The 22,998-nt window shown below is 39.8% G+C and overlaps 2 protein-coding genes across 10 annotated transcripts in view; one reads left to right on the forward strand and one right to left on the reverse strand.

The window, feature by feature from the left end:
- The first annotated feature begins 395 nt into the window (after nt 1–395).
- On the forward strand, nt 396–21,295 carry LOC129777648 (cartilage-associated protein-like). 6 transcript variants are annotated; one of them, XM_055784037.1, is made up of 7 exons: nt 425–1,394; nt 1,450–1,593; nt 1,660–1,828; nt 14,442–14,567; nt 14,627–14,769; nt 14,906–15,076; nt 20,258–21,295. In XM_055784037.1, exons 1-7 carry the CDS (start codon nt 933–935, stop codon nt 20,324–20,326), a joined length of 1,284 nt encoding a protein of 427 aa, XP_055640012.1. In that variant the 5' UTR covers nt 425–932; the 3' UTR covers nt 20,327–21,295. The 6 variants fall into 6 exon arrangements, with proteins under 6 accessions (XP_055640015.1, XP_055640014.1, XP_055640012.1 ...); XM_055784038.1 differs by having other exon boundaries at nt 427–1,394; nt 1,648–1,828; nt 14,442–14,504; XM_055784036.1 differs by having other exon boundaries at nt 430–1,394; nt 1,648–1,828.
- Nucleotides 20,494–22,998, reverse strand: part of LOC129777649 (protein sex-lethal) — a 58,772-nt gene continuing 56,267 nt past the window's right edge. For all 4 annotated transcript variants that reach the window (XM_055784046.1, XM_055784044.1, XM_055784042.1 and 1 more), the window contains one exon: nt 20,494–22,386. In XM_055784046.1, coding sequence (XP_055640021.1) covers nt 22,301–22,386 — 86 coding nt within the window. In that variant the 3' untranslated portion in view covers nt 20,494–22,300. The remainder of the gene's footprint in view (nt 22,387–22,998) is intronic.

The following is a 22,998-nucleotide window of genomic DNA, read 5'->3' on the forward strand; positions in this document are numbered from 1 at the left end:
TGTGCCGCGACGTTGTTGCGAATCTCCGGTCCAATGCATCTAAAGTGGTGATGGCAAAATTTAAAAGTCCATACTGAAGCAAAAAAAAAAAACGTGGCGTATTCAACGCAATTCAATCTATGAAATTATATAAATTTTGAACTTTTTGAATCCTTTTTGTCAACGTGTTTAGGCTGTTTTTTTTTGTTGTTCAACAAAATACATCCTCATCTATATAAATAAAAATGATTTTGTGTCCGTTCCTCAAGATTTAACCCGAGAACGAAACAACGGATTTTAACAGTCAGTATCAGGTTTGATGCTTCTCAGTCTGCTTCAGATTCATATGTCAAAAATATATGAAAATCATTCGGAAAGGTGAAAAATTGGAAAGTCATTTTTAGCAAATTTTGTTTAGCTATAGCATATATATTTATATCTATATAAATAAAAATGGTTTAGTGTTTATATGCTTAAAAAGAAATTAAATAAAACGATCTATATTCGTACAGAAAAATAATTTTTGTGGGAACTTGAGTGTTCGAAATTATTTAAAAAAAATATAAAACAATTATGATAGATTACGACAAAACTGGACGACGGAACATTAGTTCAGCATTCAAATGTGTAATCTGGTGAGTTTAGGTTAGTTTCTTACGTGACCATTCAATTTTCACCACAAAATACACGCACACAAAGACTCAACAATGTGCTACGTGTTTTTTTTTTCTGAATTGCAACAAGGGTGCTTATCAACAACTGCACATACGCGCTCCACTATTACGATCTCGTCTATGCTGCCTCATTCATCACAAAACAGAAACACGCTCACATGTGATCGTATTGATGAGATTCAAAAATGAACCGAAAACATCTGGACTTGAGACCGGTTAGTTGAAAAGCAAACGAAAAAACACATTTGTTTTCTCTAAGTGAATAAGTTAGCATAGTGAATGAATATGTTGGCTGTTTATGTTGTGATATTATTAGTGTTGCAAGATCAATTGATAACATCAGAATCAATGGATCCCAACGACCATTCATCATCTAAATCTTTCATCGAATTTTACGATCAAGGCGTTCAAAGTTACTTATCGGGCGAATATGACGATTGTGTATATTTGTTAGAAATGGCGCTGGACAAGTACAGAAACTATTACGAGTCCATTTCAAACTGTAGAATAGAATGTGAATACGAAAACAGGGATATAAAAAATAAAGGAGACTTTCTCTATTCCAACGATATTGAAGATCTACGTTTCTATGAATTAATACTGAAACGTACTCTGTGTCTGGCAAAATGTCGTAGAAGAAACATTAAATACTTTCCTTTCGAAGAGGATTTTGATGGATATTTAATGGAATTATTTAAAACAGGGTATGCATATTCATACCTATATGCATGTTACACTAAGGTATTTGTTAATTGTTTTGTTATTACGAACCGCAATGAATCTGTTTGAACCATAGACAAACCAGCCAACATTGGCTGCTTCTGCAGCACTAACGTATCTTGTAAAAAATCCCGCTGATGATCTGATGAAAAAGAACTTTGCACTGGCTATGGAGAAAACAGGCGTTGATGCAGACGAAGTTGTGGACCTCGAAGAAAAGGTAACTCTTTTTTTCTCGTATGAATCTTTGATTTACATGAAGAAAAAATTTCAGAAATTTGTAAAGTTGTTTGTCTTAGGAATTCTCGCCATAAATGCAAAGGAATGGCAAAAAGTGATCACATTGTTGGAAAGTTCCATAATGCAGTTTATTTTCGATGAAAATCAGTGCAGAGCGTTCTGTGAAGGTGAATTTGATCATGGATTCATACCTGATTTCATATCGTCCATTGGAAGTAAGTATCATCGTTTTTTTTGTTTCAAACTTATAAACTTAATAAAAAAATTTCAGACTATGTAATTTCTAATGTTGAGGTTTTGATGCCTCAGTGATGATTGTATGAAACTAGATGTACACAATTAGGTTCTTGACATGGTTGTCGTTGTGTCCTTCCTCTTTCCATCACTCGTAACGATTTTGTCTAAGAATTTCTCAGTTTGGGTTCATCAGACTCTAAATAAGCTGGTTCTGCAGTATATCCATGAGGCGTTCTTTTGTCGTGTATTCGGCCATTCACCTGGTCGAACAGGGCAGTACAATTTAGGTTAATTTAATTCTACTTTCAAATTTTTTCAAAATGTATAAGTTATTGTTAGTTAAACAAAACCCCAACAGAATGCAAACGATACTAAAGTACTGTCACCGGCCACTGAGATTCTAAGCGCACGTAACCACTGTGGTGTCGCCGGAGGCCAAAGTGTTAACACATTTTTTTTCTAACCAACTTAATAGCAAATTCAATTAACCTTATTGACCAGCTTTCATTTGGTATCTACAACGTTCATATAGGACTTTTCCATACAGGATATTTTTGTTTGAATGAAAATTTCGTTTTCATGCGTTTGTAGGTTCTAGGATTGCAAGAAGTGATGATACTCACACGTATACATACGCATTCTTACTTATACATGCACTTCTCACCCATAAAATCATGAAAACGAAAGTTTATTAAAATTATTCATCATCAAAAACAAAGAGGAAATTTTAACCAAAAATATCTCTGTATTGAAAGATCCTACAGGCACATTATAGGGATCAAATGAAAGCTGGTTGATAAGGTTAAATGGATTTGCTATTGACTTGATTGACAAAAATTGTGTTTATTCACAAAATTCCTGTAAAAACAGAAAGAAATCGATTTTTTATATTTTATCTATATTTTTGCTCACTACATCTACACACTCCAAGACAACAATATGTTCGTGAAATATTCCAAAATCTGGAGGTTTAAGCTTTAAAATGATGTATATATTAGGCTGTCAAAAAAGTCCTGCGGTATTTCCGCGAGGTGTCGTAAGCGCGTAGTTCTAGTTGTATTCATTGTATCGAGTCATACTATAGCTTGTTGGAAAGGTATTTTTGCGCGCTATAAGCCCTTGACAGTGTTTTGTTTGGTTAAGAAATATAACCAAACAAAATAAATAAAGAGAAAATCCGACATATTTTACAATACTACTATGACAAAGGCAAAAATGCATCTCAAGCTGCCAATAAAATTTGTGCAGTTTATGGACCCGATACAGTTTCCATTTCCACCGCACAACGATGGTTTCAACGTTTTCGTTCTGGTGTAGAGGTCGTCGAAGATGCGCCACGCTCCGGAAGGCCTGTCGTCGAAAATTGCGACAAAATCGCCGAATTAGCCAAGAAAGACCGACATAGTAGGAGCCGTAGCATCGGCCAAGAGCTGGGGATAAGTCATCAAACCGTTATTAACCATTTGAAGAAGCTTGGATTCACAAAGAAGCTCGATGTATGGGTGCCACACACATTGACGCAAAAAAACATCTTTGACCGTATCGACGCATGTGAATCGCTGCTGAATCGCAACAAAATCAACCCGTTTCTGAAGCGGATGGTGACTGGCCATGAAAAGTGGGTCACTTACGACAACGTGAAGCGCAAACGGTCGTGGTCGAAGCCCGCTGGAGCGGCTCAGACGGTGGCCAAGCCCTCATTAACGGCCAGGAAGGTTCTGCTGTGTGTTTGGTGGGATTGTCAAGGAATAATTTATTATGAGCTGCTTCCCTATGGCCAAACGCTCAATTCGGACCTGTACTATCAACAATGGACCGCTTGAAGGTAGCACTCATGAAGAAGAGGCCATCTTTGATAAACAGAGGCCGCATTGTCTTCCATCAGGACAACGCCAGGCCACACACTTCTTTGGTGACGCGCCAGAAGCTCCGGGAGCTCGGATGGGAGGTTCTTTTGCATCCGCCGTATAGTCCGGACCTTGCACCAAGTGACTACCACCTGTTTTTGTCCATGGCGAACGTGCTAGGTAGTCAGAAGTTAGCCACAAAAGAGCCCTGTGAAAATTGGCTATCCGATTTTTTTGCCAATAAGGAAGCGAGCTTCTATAACAGGGGTATTATGAAGTTGGCATCTCGTTGGGAACAAGTCATCGAACAAAACGGCGCATATTTGACTTAAAACAGATGATTGTAACTAATTTTATGAACAAATGAAAATTCAAAAAAAATACTGCAGGACTTTTTTGACAGCCTAATATCATTAATTTTCGGAAGCTTATTTTCGACTTTCAAAAGTAGTGGAAAAATATCTGCATGGTGGGGTACGATTACGAGTCTGAGTCACTGTATGTATTAAAAAAAAATCGAGAACTATTTAAAGTCGCGTTCTTCACAGCCGCGTTCTAGGAGGCCATGTTTTAAAAACGATTGATCTGTGTTAGTCGTGGCTGTCTGCACGATTAAGAACGATTTGGTTGTAGTTTTACCTTGCTCTTCGTATATGCACCAGTCCTAGCGAGTCATCAGAGCAAGTGGTTTGTTCACCGCGCCTTCCTTGATTTCCAGCGGAACACGTACGTTGTCAATTCCACCAGTAATCGCGGAACTGCTGGGTTGCAGATTTGTACAGAAACTCCTCGGAGGTGTGGATATTTGGAGATTTGACAGGCATGAAGCATCTTCTTCTTGGATGGCACTTACGTTCCCAGTGGAACTTTTGCCTTCTAAACGTAGGTTTTACTTGCGTAATTTTTCATTAGTAGTACTTAGTTGAGATTTCTGTGCCTGATAACACGCCTTGAATGTATTCGGGAGTGGCAAGTTCTAGAATACGCGTGACCACAGTGCAAGTCGGAAGGATTTTTTGACGAAAAATTCCACCGACCAGAACGGGAATCGAACCCGAATCCCCGGTATGATGATGTGGTACGCTAACCACTCGGTCACGGGAGCACGGAGCATGGAGCACCTAGACCCTGAATCGGTAGAGTTAGTAACTCTACGTTCTATACGTTTTGTAGTTTATGATGACGTTGGTTTCCTTGGGTCAATGACAAGCATATTGTCCGGGACGATTTATAACATGGTCGCTCGGTTCTACGCTGGACGGCGCGGTCAATCGATTCGTGTTGGGCCATAACGTCTCAGCCGATGTACAAAAATGCTGACGAACGGAGAAAACGTAGTAGCGGATGGTGTCGACTTTCGCATCCGTTAACACCACAAACTTACGGTTTGTGAAAGGAACGTTTGCCATGGACGTTCAGGTAATTGCGGCAAATTCCTTGCTGTTGCACGATGCGACATCGTCCATCGACGGTAAAACTGAACGGTAGTGGGACTAAATGAAAACACGTTTGGTATAACGATTGGGCGTTTGGTAAGTTTCTTCGGTTTTACAACAGATGGCGTAACTTGATTATTATTCCAGTGAATCAAATTTCCAGACATTCGTTGGAAAGCTTCTGTCATTGCGCGTCTTTTTCAGTATATGTCAAAAAGTTGAAGCGTAAACAACATAGTTTTTTGCCACTTTGAATATGTCGAATTTCGTACCAACGAGAGTGTTTTTACGGGGAGTGTTATTTCATTACTTCTGTTCAGGAATGTAGATAATTTTCCTAGCCTAGTCCTAGAAACACGGAGAAAGCTCGCTAACTTTCGACCTCTCGCTCAATTTGTCTAAATGGTCAGCTTGACCTATCGTAAAGCTTTTTCTCGCGCTTTTAATCTGACCAAGACTATAAATATTAAAGCGCAACGCAGAATCACTCTCTTCATCAGTCGGAAATACATACTGAAGTACTCAACGTCTATCGTGTTATCGCTGGAATATCAGACAGAGTTGTGAAAGTTAAGTTTAATAAAAATCTAATCAAACTGACCGCGTGTTATAACACCATCGATTTCCGATTTCTTAACATAAAAACAGGAAGTGGGTTATATCTATGGTATAACCGCAAGGGTGACGTAGGACTATCGTTGATTTAGAGATCATTTGTTCGAAGTTGAATCTAAATCCATTCTGAATGAATGAATAAATGAATATTTGGGGGACTTCGAAAACGAGAGCGTTACGTTGGAGGCACAAGGTTTTATGCATCCAATATAGAATACGAAAAACCTTGTTCTGAAGAATAATCTTCAGAAGCTAACCTGCTAACTGTACTTGATTGACAAATCACAAAACCCAAATGTATTATATGGATATTTTATGGATAGAAAACATTAAAATTAACTCTTTCGCTTGAATGTAATTTTCAATTCCAAGGGGAACTGGCAGATTATTTTCCAGCAACGATTAGATATTTCCACATTTTCCTCGATACTGGAAGCCCACCAGTGGTTAATACTAACTCGATAACCACCTGTTAATAGTACTTGATTGAAAAATATTTGGTCACAGTGTTACACGGATAGAAAACATTCAAATAAACTCTTTCACATGAATGTATTTTTGAATTCCCAGAGGAACTGGCAGATTATTTTCCAGCAATGATTAGATCTTTCCGGAACTTTCTCGATGCTGAATGGCATCCAAACGGAAAGAATTCTGCGCGTGTATGTGTCGATCCTTCGCCGTCCACCTCCTCCAGCACGTTAGGCAACGATGTTGTCTTGTCGATGTCCTCACGAAAAATGAATGTGTCTCACCACCAGAATATCGCTTAAGTATGCTTTTTGTGTGTGATTGAATCGAGAGAAGGTGTGGTTTACGATGGCAATTTGGAAGGCAAACTAGAGGGGAATGAACTCTCTGAGCTCGGAACTTTCGGCGATTGAGCAATAATCGATTGCGGGCGCATACAATATTGGATACGGAAATATCCTACTGATGGGGAAGAATAATCTTCTGAAGCTATCCTGTTAATTGCGATTGATTGAAAAATCACAAAACCAAATGTATTTGGTCACGGTGTTACATGGATAGAAAACATTCAAATAAACTTTTTCACATGAACGTATTTTTAAATTCCAAGAGGAACTGGCAGATTATTTTCAATAACGATTAGATATTTCCACATTTTCCTCGATACTGGAAGCCCACCAGTGGTTAATACTAACTCGATAACCACCTGTTAATAGTACTTGATTAAAAAATATTTGGTCACAGTGTTACATGGATAGAAAACATTAAAATAAACTCTTTCACATGAATGTATTTTTAAATTCCAAGAGGAACTGGCAGATTATTTTCAGTAACGATTAGATATTTCCACATTTTCCTTGATACTGAAAGCCCACCAGTGGTTAATACTAACTCGATAACCACCTGTTCATAGTACTTGGTTGAAAAATATTTGGTCACAGTGTTACATGGATAGAAAACATTCAAATAAACTCTTTCACATGAATGTATTTTTAAATTCCCAGAGGAACTGGCAGATTATTTTCCAGAAAAGATTAGATCTTTCCGGATCTTTCTCAATGCTGAATGGCATCCAAACGGAAAGAATTCCGCGCGTGTATGTGTGTAGCGATATCTTCTCGGGGAACCGTTTGTGGCATCACTCTCCTCCTGATGGATTCCCTTCTGGCCTAGGGTGCACAAACAGGCTCTTGGTGACACCGTTCATCCGCGCTTTCATGATAAACGAAGAGCTTCACCACAACAGCGACAACATGCTCCAATCGCTGTTCAATTAGAACTGAGTGGATTTCCGAGCGGCGCTCGCTTATATACCGATTGGTGATTTCAATAGCCTGTTTTGAAAGCAATTTTAAGACTATTGAAACAAGTTTTTGGATCAAAAAGTAACAAGTATAGAACGCGTAGACATTTTATCTTTCGAATGAAGTGTTTATCATACCATTTCGTTCAGTTGTTTAGGAGCTATTAACGCTCAAAATCTCGGTCTCCGGCGTAACGCTTTCGTTTTCGAAACTTTGATTTTACACCCCGGTATAGAAATGAAAGACGTAGTCCTACGTCAAAAAGTTTGGTTCTTCGAGCCGGATCGATGGTTCCAACGCGCGGGTGAATTAAATCGAAAGACAGTTCAGTTGTGAGTTTAGTGATAAAACCGGAAATAAAAAAAAATCTATCGAAAAAGTGAAGCCGCGTTCGGTAATAAAATCGCAGAATAGTGTACGAAAGAACCGCAGATCGCAGAACAGGATCGCATCACATGATCACAGGGCTTGGAGCAGTTTCGCGCACTTGGCTTGGGTCAGCTATTGAGGTTGTAACATCTATTGTTACACTGGACAATAGAGCTGCATATCGACCACTCTGATAGGAAATATTCGAACCGTTCCTTCCACCGTATTACTGCAAACCGCTGTCGTAAAAGTTTCGAATCTTAACGGATACGCCGTTTGGGCAAGAACATTGCTTGACCCAGCATCGCAAATAAATTTGATCACGGAGCAATTAGCACAAAGACTAACACTACGAAGATACAAAAACCACCAAGAAATTGGAGGTGTAGGAAATTCGCAAATCATCTCATCTCACTCTGTCGTCGCACGAATTCATTCTCATTGTTCGAATTTTATCGCTGATTTCTCGCTACATGTTTTGCCGGGAATCACCAGAGAACTCCCGAGCAGGACAATTCATACAGAAAAATGGAAACTTCCCAAAAATATCGTACTCGCCGACCCTACATTCAACGAACCTAGTCCAATCGACATGATTTTAGGAATGGAGGAGTGTTATAACATCTATTGTTACACTGGACAATAGAGCTGCATATCGACCACTCTGATAGGAAATATTCGAACCGTTCCTTCCACCGTATTACTGCAAACCGCTGTCGTAAAAGTTTCGAATCTTAACGGATACGCCGTTTGGGCAAGAACATTGCTTGACCCAGCAACTAGCAGCACATTCTCCGTAGAGGAAACGTATTGTGAAGCACATTTTTCCAACACAACTACACGTGATGCTACCGGACGATTCATTGTTCGCCTTCCGAAGCGCTCTGACAAAATTTCCACGCTTGGTAGCTCAAAGGAAGTTGCCGCTCGTCGCCTTTTCGCTTTAGAGCGTCGCCTAACCTTAAATCCCTCATTGAAAAAATCCTATTGCGAATTTATTGAAGAATATCGCCGACTGGGTCATATGATAGAAGCATCGCCAGACAAACCCAATAGTAATTTGCCAACATACTATTTACCGCACCATTGCATAGTTAAACCCGAAAGTCTTACTACGAAATTGAGGGTCGTGTTCGATGCCTCCTGTGCTACTGACACCGGAGTGTCACTAAACGATGTACTCATGGTCGGACCTGTCGTGCAAGACGACTTGATCGCGATAATTTTACGCTTTCGTATGTTTCGATACGCAATAATATCGGATATCGAAAAAATGTTCCGGCAGATTGTCGTTCATCCATCCGACTGCCAACTCCAACAAATCTTATGGCGAGACTCGCCCACAGAACCACTAAAGACTTACCAACTTACAACAGTCACTTACGGAACGTCGAGTGCCCCGTACCTGGCAACTAGATGTTTGAAGGAGTTAGCCAAAATTGGTGAAAATGAATATCCTCTCGCCGCAAGAGTGACATCCAATGACTTTTACATGGATGATTTATTAACCGGAGTTGATGATATCGCGACAGGTCGGCAGCTGTGTGCGCAGCTGATACAATTACATCAGTCCGCCGGGTTTTGCTTACGCAAGTGGTCGTCCAACTGTCCCTCAATCCTCGCACAGATTCCTCTTGACTTGCGAGACGAGAGAACGCTTTTAGAGTTAGAACCTTCTTCGAATCCAATCAAAACACTAGGGCTACAGTGGCAAACGACAACGGATCAGTTTCTCTTCAATGTTCCGCGATGGAACGATTGTAAGACGTTCACGAAAAGAGTCATTTTGTCAGAGGCTGCTAAACTCTTTGATCCACTTGGATTAGTTGGACCAGCTATTGTCACAGCTAAGATTTATTTGCAACACCTTTGGCGAAACCAAAAATCTTGGGATGAACCGCTAGATCAAGAATTGTGCGAACGGTGGATTGAATTCAGACACAATCTCGAATCTCTCAGGCATATCGCAGTTCCCCGATGGTTCATTCGTATTGGAACATTTGTTGCGAACAGGGTCTCGGAGATCCAACACATAACATCGTCTGGATTGTGGACTCATGTTCCCGGGACAGAGAACCCTGCGGACATAATATCTCGTGGAATGGACCCTGCTCAACTCCAGCATACCAATCTCTGGTGGAATGGACCGCCTTGGCTGTCTCAATCGACGAGATTTTGGCCAGCTTTTCAACGACCTGCTAGAGAAACATTCGGCGAGAAGACCTAGAAGAACAGCCGATATCGTTAGCCATACAGCCAATCCCGCATTACGGTCAACCTATATTGCACTATTTCGTCTAGTGGCATGGATTCATCGATTCCGTTTCAATGCTGATCCTCGTAATCATCATCAGCGCCAACAAGGTCAGTTAGGACCCTCCGAATTAGAAAGGTCTGTTGAAGAATTGTACATTCGTGCATAACTCCAAGAGCAAAACATGGGTGATTTACCTCCCGAGAGAGTCTCTCCAACATTGCCTTTCCTTTCCACGGGTGTGGATCTTTGTGGTCCACTGTATTATCATCATCCACAGCACCGTTCGAAGACAACAAAATGTTATGTCGCAATTTTTGTCTGTTTATCCGTAAAAGCGGTCCTCTCCACCGGTTCGTTCATCGCAGCGCTTCGGAGATTTATTGCACGACGTGGAAAACCACGCCTTATTGAATGCGATAACGCAACAAATTTTAAGGGTGCTACACGAGAACTATGGGAACTTGAACAACAGTTTAATTCGCAGCAAATGAAGCAGGCCATCCAACGTTCATGTGCAGAGGACAGAATCGAGTTCACATTTATTCCACCTCGTTCACCGAACTTTGGAGGCTTGTGGGAGGCCGCGGTAAAGTCGGTCAAGACCCATCTTCGTGTCACTCTCGGTAATTCATCGCTAACAGCAGAACAGCTAACCACCTTTCTAACCCAGATAGAAAGCTGCCTGAATTCGAGGCCGCTCACCCAGCTCTCAGCTGATCCCGAAGATCTCGATGTGTTAACTCCGGGACATTTTCTAATCCATCGCCCACTCACTGCAGTAGCCGAACCGTTACTCGAAAGCATTCCCTCGAACCGACTCGATCGCTGGCAGATCGTACAGGAATATTTACGCAGGCTGTGGAAACGGTGGAACACGTACCTCTCCAGCTTGCAGCCTCGTACCAAATGGACCACTGAAAAGGACATCCGTATCGGAACTATGGTTCTGGTAAAGGAGGACAACCTGCCACCCCTCAAATGGCGTTACGGAAGAGTGACGCACATATTCAACGGACCTGACGGCAAAATCCGTGTCGTCATTGTAAAAACCAAGAATGGAGAATTCAGGCGCGCAATACCTCGGATTTGCGTGCTCCCGATACGCGACAACTCTCCATGTTCAACCACAGGACAATGACGTCCCTTCCATCGCAGCAACAATGCTGCGCATCGACCGGAGGCCAGGTGGCCTCCGGACCGTGTAAGTTAATTTATTCAAATATTTTTTCAAAAAACTAATAGAATGTTTTTACTCCGTTGATGACTGGCCTTCGGGATCCTTGGAGCTCCAACCCACAACCACGAGCACAACTTATTGAGCACGCTGCAACATGCATTATGCGCTACAACCCACAACCGCAGCGCCCAGGACCAGGAAACAACGGCAACCAAGGGACGAAGGATGTGAGATGGAGGAAGCCGAAGGAGGAGGAGTAACTCAACGTCATGAGGATCAATTACCAATACAGTGAAACAATTAGTTCTTGACCACTATCATCACACTGAAAACCAACCAATTTTACCTTCAAGAAAATCAACGAATATTTGTATAAAATCATAGATCATTGATAAGTGTTAGGATAGTTAGTCGCAAGTCACTACCATAGTGAATTTAATGTTGAAAATTAAATTTTCAACGGTGGCCGGCGTATGTTCAGGAATGTAGATAATTTTCCTAGCCTAGTCCTAGAAACACAGAGAAAGCTCGCTAACTTTCGACCTCTCGCTCAATTTGTCTAAATGGTCAGCTTGACCTATCGTAAAGCTTTTTCTCGCGCTTTTAATCTGACCAAGACTATAAATATTAAAGCGCAACGCAGAATCACTCTCTTCATCAGTCCGAAATACATACTGAAGTACTCAACGTCTATCGTGTTATCGCTGGAATATCAGACAGAGTTGTGAAAGTTAAGTTTAATAAAAATCTAACCAAACTGACCGCGTGTTTTAACACCAACGATTTTCGATTTCTCGACAACTTCAATATGAAGAAAAAGGTGCAGAAAGTCAGTAGAAAGTGGACATTTTGGTGGAAGTTTATGGTGACCATGCTCCAACTGAGCGAACGTGTCAGACATGGTTTGCGTGGTTTAAAAGTGGTAATTTTGACTTGGAAGATGAAGAACGTTCCGGACCGCCAAAAAAGTTTGAAGAAGGCTTTGGAGGATTTACTAGATCAAGATCCGTCACATACGCATCAAGAACTTGCAGATACATTTGGAGTAGCTCAGCAAATCATATCCGATCGTTTAAAAGCAATGGGAATGATCCAAAAGATAGGACATTAGATAGGTGCCGTATGAATTGAAGCCACGAGACGTCGAACGCCGTTTTATCACGTGCGAAAAACTACTCCAACGGCGTAGAAGATAGGGTTTTTTGCATCGAATCGTTACGGGCGATGAAAAGTGGGTCCAGTACGACAATCCTAAACATCGGGCAACGTATGGATACCCCGGCCATGCATCAACATCGACGGCCGCGCGGAATATTCACGGCCAGAAGGTTATGCTGTCTATTTGGTGGGACCAGCTGGGTGTGGTGTACTATGAGCTGCTAAAGCCGAATGAAACCATTACGGAGGACCTCTACCAACGACAATTGATGCGTTTGAGCCGTGCACTGAAGGAAAAACGGCCACAATACGAGGAAAGACACGGTAAAGTTATTTTGCAGCACGACAATACTCGGCCGCATGTCACGAAACCGGTCAAAACATACTTGGAAACGCTGAATAGGGAGGTCCAATCCCACCCACCGTATTCTCCAGACATTGCTCGTCCGATTACTACCTTTTTTGATCGAAACAACATGGCCTGGTTAACCAGCACTGCTCCAATTTTCATGAAGTCAAAAATTGGATCGATTCGTGGTTAGCCGACAAACCGGCCGATTATTTCCGCAAAGGGATCCGTGAATTGCCAGAAAAATGGGAAAAAGTTGTGACTAACGATGGGCAATACTTTGATTATTAAATTTGTAACACACAAGTCCATACAATGTGTGTTTGAGGTGTGAAACAATTAGACAGATAGTAGCACTTCATCTTCAATCTTCCCAAGATTTCCGGAACCCTCGCCATCATGGTCTGGACCACTTTTTTGGCACATCTGATACGGGATTTGAGTTTTTGAGTTGTGGTGGCTTCCCAACTATTTTCCTACTTCGGTTGAGACATTATGGCCCAATAAGATTCGATTGGGCGCGCCGTCCAGCATAGAACAGAGCGATCATGTTATAAATCGTGGATTTCTAGTGGCCCTCCGAAAGACGCGCTCTCGTAGAAAACTCTGTTCATGACATCCAAAACATTCTTGGCACGAACAAAGTCCACAAAGAGGAGAATAAAACCATACCCAGCTGTTTGTCTCTCTATAGCTCGTGTGATGGAAAACGTGACACGAATATGTTGACTTCTCCTGGTGACACGCTGGACAGGTTATGTCGGCTTCTTCTACGTTAGTATTCTGCGGCACTTCTGTTTGTGAATAACCTAGTCTATTTTGTCTAGGATTATCTTCTTCTTTGGACGCTGCCTCAGAGTGGGGTGTAACTCGGCTCGCCGACTTCACAGTTCATCGCATAAATTCACCAAAAAAGCGGTTCGTCACCGTCCTACATAAATTTCACCCACTTCATCTTCTCATGGTAACTTTTTTCCACAAACTCAATGATCAATGACTGTGCTCTCAGCTAATGTATATCGTAATAGTTCTCAATAAACATTGCATCAATAAAAATCGACGCAGAAAATCTTATTTTGTATTTTCATTTTAAACATATTTTTAAAGAAATTTATTGAACATCCTGCATATGTAAATATGTTAATTATTTCAACAATTGGGCGAAACTATTTAACGACGTGACCAAAAAAAATTTTTTTCACACAGACATAAACAGCGGACAGAGAGCCTCGAACCAGTTGGAACGAGATGATCTTCCGCCGCGTATTCTGACCAATGACAATACAGGACTCATGATGTTATGCCAATCAATAACTATTCACAAAATGGTGGAAGGGAAGTATTGCCTTACCCGTATTGTAGCACAGACCTTACCACATCTGTCTACCAATTATTTCGATCGGTGCACCCGTGCACATTTCATTTCGGAAAAACATACTTACATAGAAACCATAACCAGAACCAATGCATCCTACGAAATAAAATCATAAGTACACTGGGCAAATCAATTTACTGCTCATCATTTTTCTTTTCCGCACTGTAAACTTTAGAAATCGAAACATAGAAGACATTAAACAATATATTTTATATCATTGTACTTTATTCTAGATCATTTCACAAATACATTATACTGCAAAAGAAATTGTACGCGAAATATGGAAATGGTTCGAGGCAAGTACTATAAAAATTTATTTTCTGAACACTATCGATATCTTCAGTTGGCTTATCTAGATGGTAATTATTTCATACAATGATTTCGAAATTTATAAACATTTATTTTTCCGAAATTCTAGACAAACAATACGAAGAATCTTATCGTGCGGGGTTGAGCTATTTGGTCTTCAATGAAGGTGACTCTGACATGTTGAATGCTTTGAAAGACATGGAAGAAGATACCAAGATAACCTTGAACGACAATTTCTTCAAAGTTCGTCGGGTGAGTTAAAAAACTCTTATTCAAACAAATTTCGAATAACAATATGTTACTCGGAAATAAGCGCCAGTTGAAGCGCATGTTCCTTCATGTAATACACATTTGTTTTTCGTGATATCGTTTATTGTTGATCTTTCAGGAAGCTGATGAATATTACAACAGAATGGCGTATGAAGAAAAAATAATAGACTTTATACGGACAGAATTCGATGAGAATGAAGATAAACACGGAAATAGTACAAATGACTTACCCAATCTAAATGATTCTGCTGCCGCTGATCAAGAACAAGACGAGGATGAAAAACATGAGGCATGTTCATTCTACAATTGTAATTTCTATTATAAATTTTTTTTTTCGTTTTCGTTTTTCGAAATTTATTCTGAGGTCATTGAACAAGGATAAGGAATCGAAGTGGTCCGAGTCGTCCACCGACCCATTGTAAGAAGCGGCGGTCTCTCGCACGCAAACCTGTGTTCCACCGATTGCTCGGTTAGCTTGAAAGACAGGATACGATCCTTTAGCAAGGTCCGACCGAGCTTTAGCGAGATTTTTTTTTTATCTGTATTGTAGTGACTTTCAACACATTTGGTTGGTTCGTCACTTAACTTCCATTTTTGGAATAATGTCGGGAGTGAGAATTGAACTCGTGACCTTTAGCGTGAGAGGTATGGATGTTACCACTACGCCAGATCGCCTCCAACCTTTAGCGAGATCTTCAGCCGGACTTGCCTAGTTCCCCGGGATCACTTTCTGACATTGCATTGTTGGGCTACAAATCTAGTCATTTTGACTTTTTTTCTTTTCCAGCTCAATTCCATTCACTTCCTGTTTTAGTATTTTTGCGATTTACAAGATAAATTAATTTATATGTACATTATCACTATGAAACCAAAATCAAAAATCGCTATCCCTACGTTTGAGTATGCATTAATCTAACAATTCCAAAATCTAACGGAAAAAAAAAACAATTACACCCGCTTTTTTTGTTCGAAAATAACCTTTGTTAATCCGTTAGGCTTCGCCAAATTGTAGAGATCTTCACACGCTATTAAATGCTCACAGTTTAATTGCGAGCGTTTACACCGATGGTTACCAAACTTCTGACCCAATAAGTTTTCCTGCTTGCTTGAGAGCATCCGCGATGACAGTCGTACAGTGTCGACATCTGGTGGCGACTTTTAAGTTCGGGACCATAATTTGAGTCTCAACTCGGAAGTGTAATATCTATCACATTAGAAGGCACGAAGCCAGTTCTAAAATATTAAAATTTGAAGGAAAGGAAATGCAGAAGGAAAAATAAAATCATTCAAACTACGTGAACTGCTTTTTTCACTCAGTTTTTTTTACTTGTATGTGGTACACAAACTACGTAACACTAAAAATGCGGTTTTAGTGACTTCGGGAGAACTTCCGACAAGTTCATAGAATTTCCAACAAACAGAGACGAAAATTAATGTTCACATTTATTGGAATTGGTGCTTTCAAACCACCTGGAGTTTAGCAGAGAGGAACATGGGCTTGTACAAATTGATGTTTATACAAAAGTAACTACTCATTGGTTCAGTGCAGCAGTTCCCATCGTTACACTTCACTACTTGCAAAAGGTACTGGGATTTCCTTACGTAACGAGCCTACCACTCGGCTTAATATCGAACTAATTCTGCTTCATCGATTTGGAAGTTTGCGAACTCAGTATATTTTGCTCTGACGGGATATCCGTGCGATTGCACAAAAGTTTTCACAGTTTAGTTTGTCCCCTTTCTTGGAGATAAGGCAAATGACCTCATCTTTCCACTCCTTCGGTAGCTGTTCTGTTTCCCAAATTCTGACAATCAGCCGATGCAGATAACTTACAAACTTTTCCGGGCCCATCTTGATAAGTTTCGCTTCGTAGCCATCTTTACCAGTTGATTTGTTGTTCTTAAGCTGTTTGATAGTGTTCCTAACTTCACTTATCATTGGGGGTGGTACATCTTCACTATTTACTGCACCAACGTAATCGCTTCCATCGTCATCTTGGTCTTCTGTCTGTATGCCATTCATGTGTTCATCGAAGTGCTGCTTCCACCTTTCGGTCACATCACGTTCGTTCGTCAGAATACTCTCATCCTTATTCCGACACATTTCTGCTCGTGGCACGAAGCCTTTCCGGAACGGTGCAGCTGTTCTAGTTTTTGAAACTCCTCCTCTTCCTGGTGGCGCTTCTTTTCCCTGAAGAGTTGGGTTTGCTTTCTCCGTTTCCGTTTTTATCGTTCGACGTACATGACAAGTAGCTTGACGCAGCATTAGCTCCCGCGCAGCGTTCTTCTCGTGTAACACTTGCTGACACTCATCATCGAAGAACTCGTACCGTCGTCTTCGTTCCACGTGTCCTAGGATGTTCTCCACTACGCTGTTTATGGCTGTTTTAATCATGCAACAACAGTCCTCAACAGGAGCTTCGTTAATTTCGTTTCTTTCGGTAGCGCAGCTTCTAGCGTAGTGCGTAGCGACATCTGTTTACTTCAGTCGCGTGATATTGTACCGTCGATGGCATTTGTACCGAATGTTGTTCACAACGAAGAGTTTTGGGCGCATCTTAACCGTCACTAGGTGGTCCGAATCGATGTTAGCGCCTTGATGGGTTCCGACGTCAGTTATGTCCTAGAAATAACTGAGATCAATGCGGACGGCAATATGTGGCGATATCGATGAGTCTTAGGTCGTTTTTCATATGTTAACTGGTGTACGCTATACATACCAATTATAGGTTTGAATTCCTCCTCTTTACCGATCTGAAAATTGAAATCTCCGATGATGATCTTGATGTCATGTTTTGGGCAGCGTTCGTATTCGCGTTCCAGCTGCGCGTAAAATTCGTCATTGATATCATCGGGACTGGTTAGGTGAGGGCTGTGCACATTAATGATGTTGATGTTGAAGAATCGGCCCTTAATCCTCAATCTGCACATTCTTGGGTTGATTGGCCGTACCTAGCTCGTTTGTATTGCCGCAGCTTTGGTAGATGGTATGACCGTCGCAAAACGTACGTACTGTAGATCCTCTCCAACACAATTCCTGCAGTGCTACTATGTCAAACTTCTTCTTCTTCTTCTTCTTCAATGGCACTAACGTTCCTAGAGGAACTTCGCCGTCTCAACGTAGTATTACTTGCGTCATATTTTATTAGTACTTAGTTGAGTTTTCTATGCCAAATAACACGCCTTGAATGCATTCTGAGTGGCAAGCTCTAGAATACGCGTGATCACAGTGCAAGTCGGAGGAAATTTCTTTGACGAAAAATTCCCCCGACCAGAACGGGAATCGAACCCGAACACCCGGCATGTTAGTTATGACGCTAACCACTCGGCCACGGGAGCACACTATGTCAAACTTGCGATTCTCCAATAGTTCGGAGAGCACACGAGTACTTCCGATGAGAGAGATCGACAATTCACGTTCCGAGTTTCCATTCATTAGCGCGTTTTCGTCGCCTGGGTCTGTGTCGATTAGTCCGGTTCAAATCTTCTTGTGTATCGTTCATTACTAGTTGTTTTAGTCGTGCGGCTTGCAAGGCCTGCGACCAACCCCACTATTTCGCAGGAGGACCATCGTGATACTGCTGCTTTACATCCCGAGTACCACCAGGACTGGGTAAAGACGCTTATAGCGGCACCAATTCGCTCAGACGAGCTGTCTCCGGGTGTGGCTTTTGTTGGGGACTGGCAATGCCCAATGCTCATCCCACCACATCCTAAACCCGAACGGGAATCGAATTTAAAGTTTGAGGCGCATTCAAATATAATTTGAGATGAGAGAAAAATTGACATTATTTTCGCATGACCAAAACACTTGATGAAATTTAGCTGGAGACCCTTTGTGTATCCAATTTCATGATACTCAATGCTGTGAAAATGCTACGATACACTGTATAGGCAACTGCATTGAAGGGCAAATTGTCGTATCGGTCATATCGTTGAACGTTCACAAGCGCACGAGTTTTTTTCAATGCCAATCAAACAATTCATTGAATCTCCCCTTAGTTTTATTTGATATTTGATATATTAGCCCAGTTGTCGGGTAGAATTCGATGACTCAATTGTATCAAACATCTAGTGCATAGTTTTTGCTTTCAAGCAGTGGCGTAGTGTGAACGAGTTACACCTGGGGCGGGTGTCTTGAGTTCAATGTGACTAGCGCAGCCTGAGCGAAAACTCGGTGTCAGTCACCGGTGACTGACGTGGCAGTCAACGTGTTGATGCCGGTCCCATCGTTGATCGCAAATAATTTTCAATTAATTTCAATTTTGATAAGCCTTTTCCACTAGGTCTCATAAAAACGCAAATCGTTAGTAACAGCTTCAAAACAACTGTAAGATTTGGAAGCGTTTCTTAGAAGTTCCATTTCATGTTGAACTGTGTCACTTCCAATGTACACTAATGATTGGCATCGTCTAGGTTAATTCCAGCGGCGTTTAAATGTCCACGGAATATTGAAATCTCTAGTAACTACTCGCTTTCCGAAACTTCGTCGTAAAATTTTGCAAATTTGGGAATCAACATATTTAATTCGCTAACATTTAATACTGCTAACATGTATCTTGCTTGAATTACGGCTACTTATTTAACGATTTTGATCGCTCTTGTAATTCTCAATGAAAACGATCAGTGCTTTTTTCTGCAACACGCAAAATTATCAGCATGTTGTCCTCATAAGCTCGAAGAGTGGTTTACAAACCCTTGAATACGGCTTTTTTGTTTTGCTTTCCCTACAAAACCTGAACTTCTTCTGACATGGTTGGAGCGTTGTCGAAAATTGAGAACGGCACTTCATGAAAATTGAACCGCCACTCACTTTAAGGGAGTATCTGTTGTAGTATAGAAATGAAAAAAATACTATTTTTTCCTTCATATTCCTTAAGTTTGGACATTCAAGAATGTACCCCAGAGAGGACTTTTCGTAAATTCCATCGTAGTCATTTCAGTGATATTTCACTTGTCTGAGGATCATACGATAGCGGCATCTTTACTGATCTGTTCGATTTTTTCCGTTTCAGATAACCAGATGGGCTGGAATCATTTATGCCATGGCGCAACTTTTTTTTAACCCCCTCACTTCACCAGTTTTTTTAACATTTTAATTATTTTTATCGTTTATTTCTTGTTGTATTGTTAAAACATAAAGAAACTAGTCATGAAATAATGTATAGCGAAGATATTGCTTTGTTCAGATCTCGAAAAAACGGTGAAATTTTTCCCTAAATAATGACACCGATCACAGAATAGACTCGAATGAATTTCAAAGAAGACGGTTGACGATCATTCTAAAGTTTCAAATATATTTTTTCGAAACAAATATAATTATTACGGTCGTGGGACTGTAAGACCGCCCAACACTACGCCACTGAAATTATATCGGAATGCTAGGTCGCACTTGTACTTACTATATATTTTTTTAACTCCATAGTATGAAATAATTTTTTATTAATCTTTACTTACCTATATGTTTCAGGAGGAATGGCGCCAAACAGGAACAGTGCAGCAGGAACCGAACAAAAATTACCTACGTGATGAGCTTTGAATTATTTTCACATCACTGCCTTCCTTCCTTTCTTGTTTGTATCAAGGAGACTTTAAACATTGCAGTTTATTCGCCTCCAAAGACAACACTGCCGGTATAGATATTTTTGAATCATTGGTCAACATGAAGTATAATTACGGGAATTGCATGAACAGAGAAAACGGGAATTTGAAGTATACATTTTTGTCATTTATTTTTTTCTCTATATTTAATCCCACCAACTCGCAGGAGTCAAAATATTCAACCTGAATGAATCCAATGTACAACTCGCATATTTAATCGATTCAGTAATAAAGATCTATAAGTGACAAATAAATCATTACCTTATAATATTTCACAAATTAGCATTTCTAACAAGATACCTCTATTTATTCTTCTCACTTGACAAGAGAAACTCTACGAATAATTCTTCAAAAATCAAAACTTAGGCTATGTTGCACGGTAAATTTACAAAATCTCAATACTCCGAATTATTCGACTTGTTTGCCTCGGTTAAAACATCCAACAATCACAGCTAATCTATAGTTTTTTTTTCTTGCCTTAGCTTAGCTATTTGTAGAGTTCGCTTTATTCCGCTTTTTTTGCTGATCACAAATGTTTACTCAAATGGCAATGAACAATATTCAATGTTACAGCTATGAAACTCACACTCTAAAATGGGAAGCAGTCTGGTATAGAACAAAGAACACAAGTATCATGAAATTAAATACTCGTTAAATAATGGTGATCCTTTCCTGATTTGGAGAATAGAGAGGTAGAGATGCGTTGCCATTCTACAGTTAAGCGATGGTAAAATAATTCCCGATTGTCTAAAAACTAGGAAATTATTCACCACTAGTCAAATAGTACCGGCTTACATTTCAAAAAAGGCTGAAATATGTATATCATGACCGTTACACCAAAACCAAATACTTGTATACTAGACACTCTGTTTTTTGAAATAATAAATAACCTTTGAAGTGGTGTACATATTGTATAGTTTTGAATTCAATTTGTTGGAAATGTGAAACGGTTCCACGTGTGTGTATAACTCGCTTTTTCTCAATTTGTTTTTACGATTTAAATCTTTCTTTTTGATTCGATTTCACGATAAATATAAATATATAGGATTTTAATGTAATAAGAAACATTAAAGTTTATAAATATACTACGTAGTTTTTTTTTCTTTATATAAGGTTTTGGAATCAAGACACGTAAATTCTCCAATACAGTAGTCACTCAAAGTGTCGATTAATACGAATGTTCACATGTGTCTTCAGACTCTGATACAGGTTTCCAATTTTTTTTTATATTTATATTAACTATACGCTCGTTTCGATTTTTATTGCGTTGCATTTATTCATTGTGAAATAAAAATAACTGATGAGGTACGGTTATTCATGTCTCAATATTTATATGATTAACTTCGCAATCAACAGAATGCAGTTACTTCCATTTGTATACAATTTGAAACGTGTGTAGTTTTACAAAGCGAAGAACAAATCACGCTGAATGGAATACGCTTAAAAAGTGGAAGAACTGTCTTTTAATGACGCCTTTTTTTTTGACTACCAACTTAAAGTGAGTCATTTGGGAGTGTTATGAACAACTATGTCAATTCCGAAGTCTTTTTAGAGTACATACCCACACAAAAGTTTGCATCTCACTTTTCTGCGCAAGAGGTTAACTAGCTAATGATAACGATAATTTGGTAGCTGAACATTATAATTATTATATTTGGATTCTCACGTCGGTTTTAATTAATTGTAATCATTTCGCAGGTAATTTAAGCTTTTACTGAATTTGGTAAAGTTTCTATGATTTGTATGTTTGCGTGATTTCTAGGTAAGTTGTATCAAGTATGATAGTAAAAACTAAATCTGTTTGTCCGAAATATTCTACAGTAGAGGTATTAGCAACCATTGGAGTATTTAAGAAACTTTATCACATTAAATGTTAACGTTCCTAACATACATTGGGTACAAAAATACAAAGCTAATAAAAAATTAGTGAATGATGCGATTTTAGGAGCCCACTTGATCTATCGCTATATTTTAACGAGTTTTGCTGTGGAAGTATAGCTAAAAATATACAATGGGGTAAGATATTTGAACACAAAATACATTGCACTGGCTGTATAAAATACTTCAAAAAAAACTCAGATAAAGGAGACCATCTTGTGCGGCAAATTATGAATAACAATAAAAGCGATACTATAAAACGCGCTGATTTTTCGTTGCATTGAATAAATTAGAACGCGTTCTTAGAATGAATTATGCTTTCGGATAGAAGAAAGAAGAATTCCAATTTTAAAAAGAGTTTTAGCGAGATCAAAATATATGGCATGCATCATTCAGTACCCACTCGAATTAGATTTTTAATCAACATTGTGCTAAATAATTTCAAAAAATGATATCCTAAGTTCAGTGTTTTTTCAGGTCAATAGTTTCAATAAGGGCTATCAAGGAAGCAGCAGACGTTTTTGACAAACGGGGCAGTAGGCGGGGCGCCATGTTGGTGTCAAAAGATTCCTATTGTAGCTGTGGTAAGCCGCCGTCGTGATAATTAGTGCTGCCATTCTTGGAATTAATACACCTCTGTCTCACTCTGCTTTCACTTCTTGTTCCTTTCCCATACAGTTTACAAAGTTTACGATGGTTTGTAATTTTCTACCAGCAAAACCATAATCACTG

This window comes from Toxorhynchites rutilus, chromosome 3, assembly GCF_029784135.1.
Source record: "Toxorhynchites rutilus septentrionalis strain SRP chromosome 3, ASM2978413v1, whole genome shotgun sequence".
Classification (NCBI taxonomy): domain Eukaryota; kingdom Metazoa; phylum Arthropoda; class Insecta; order Diptera; family Culicidae; genus Toxorhynchites; species Toxorhynchites rutilus.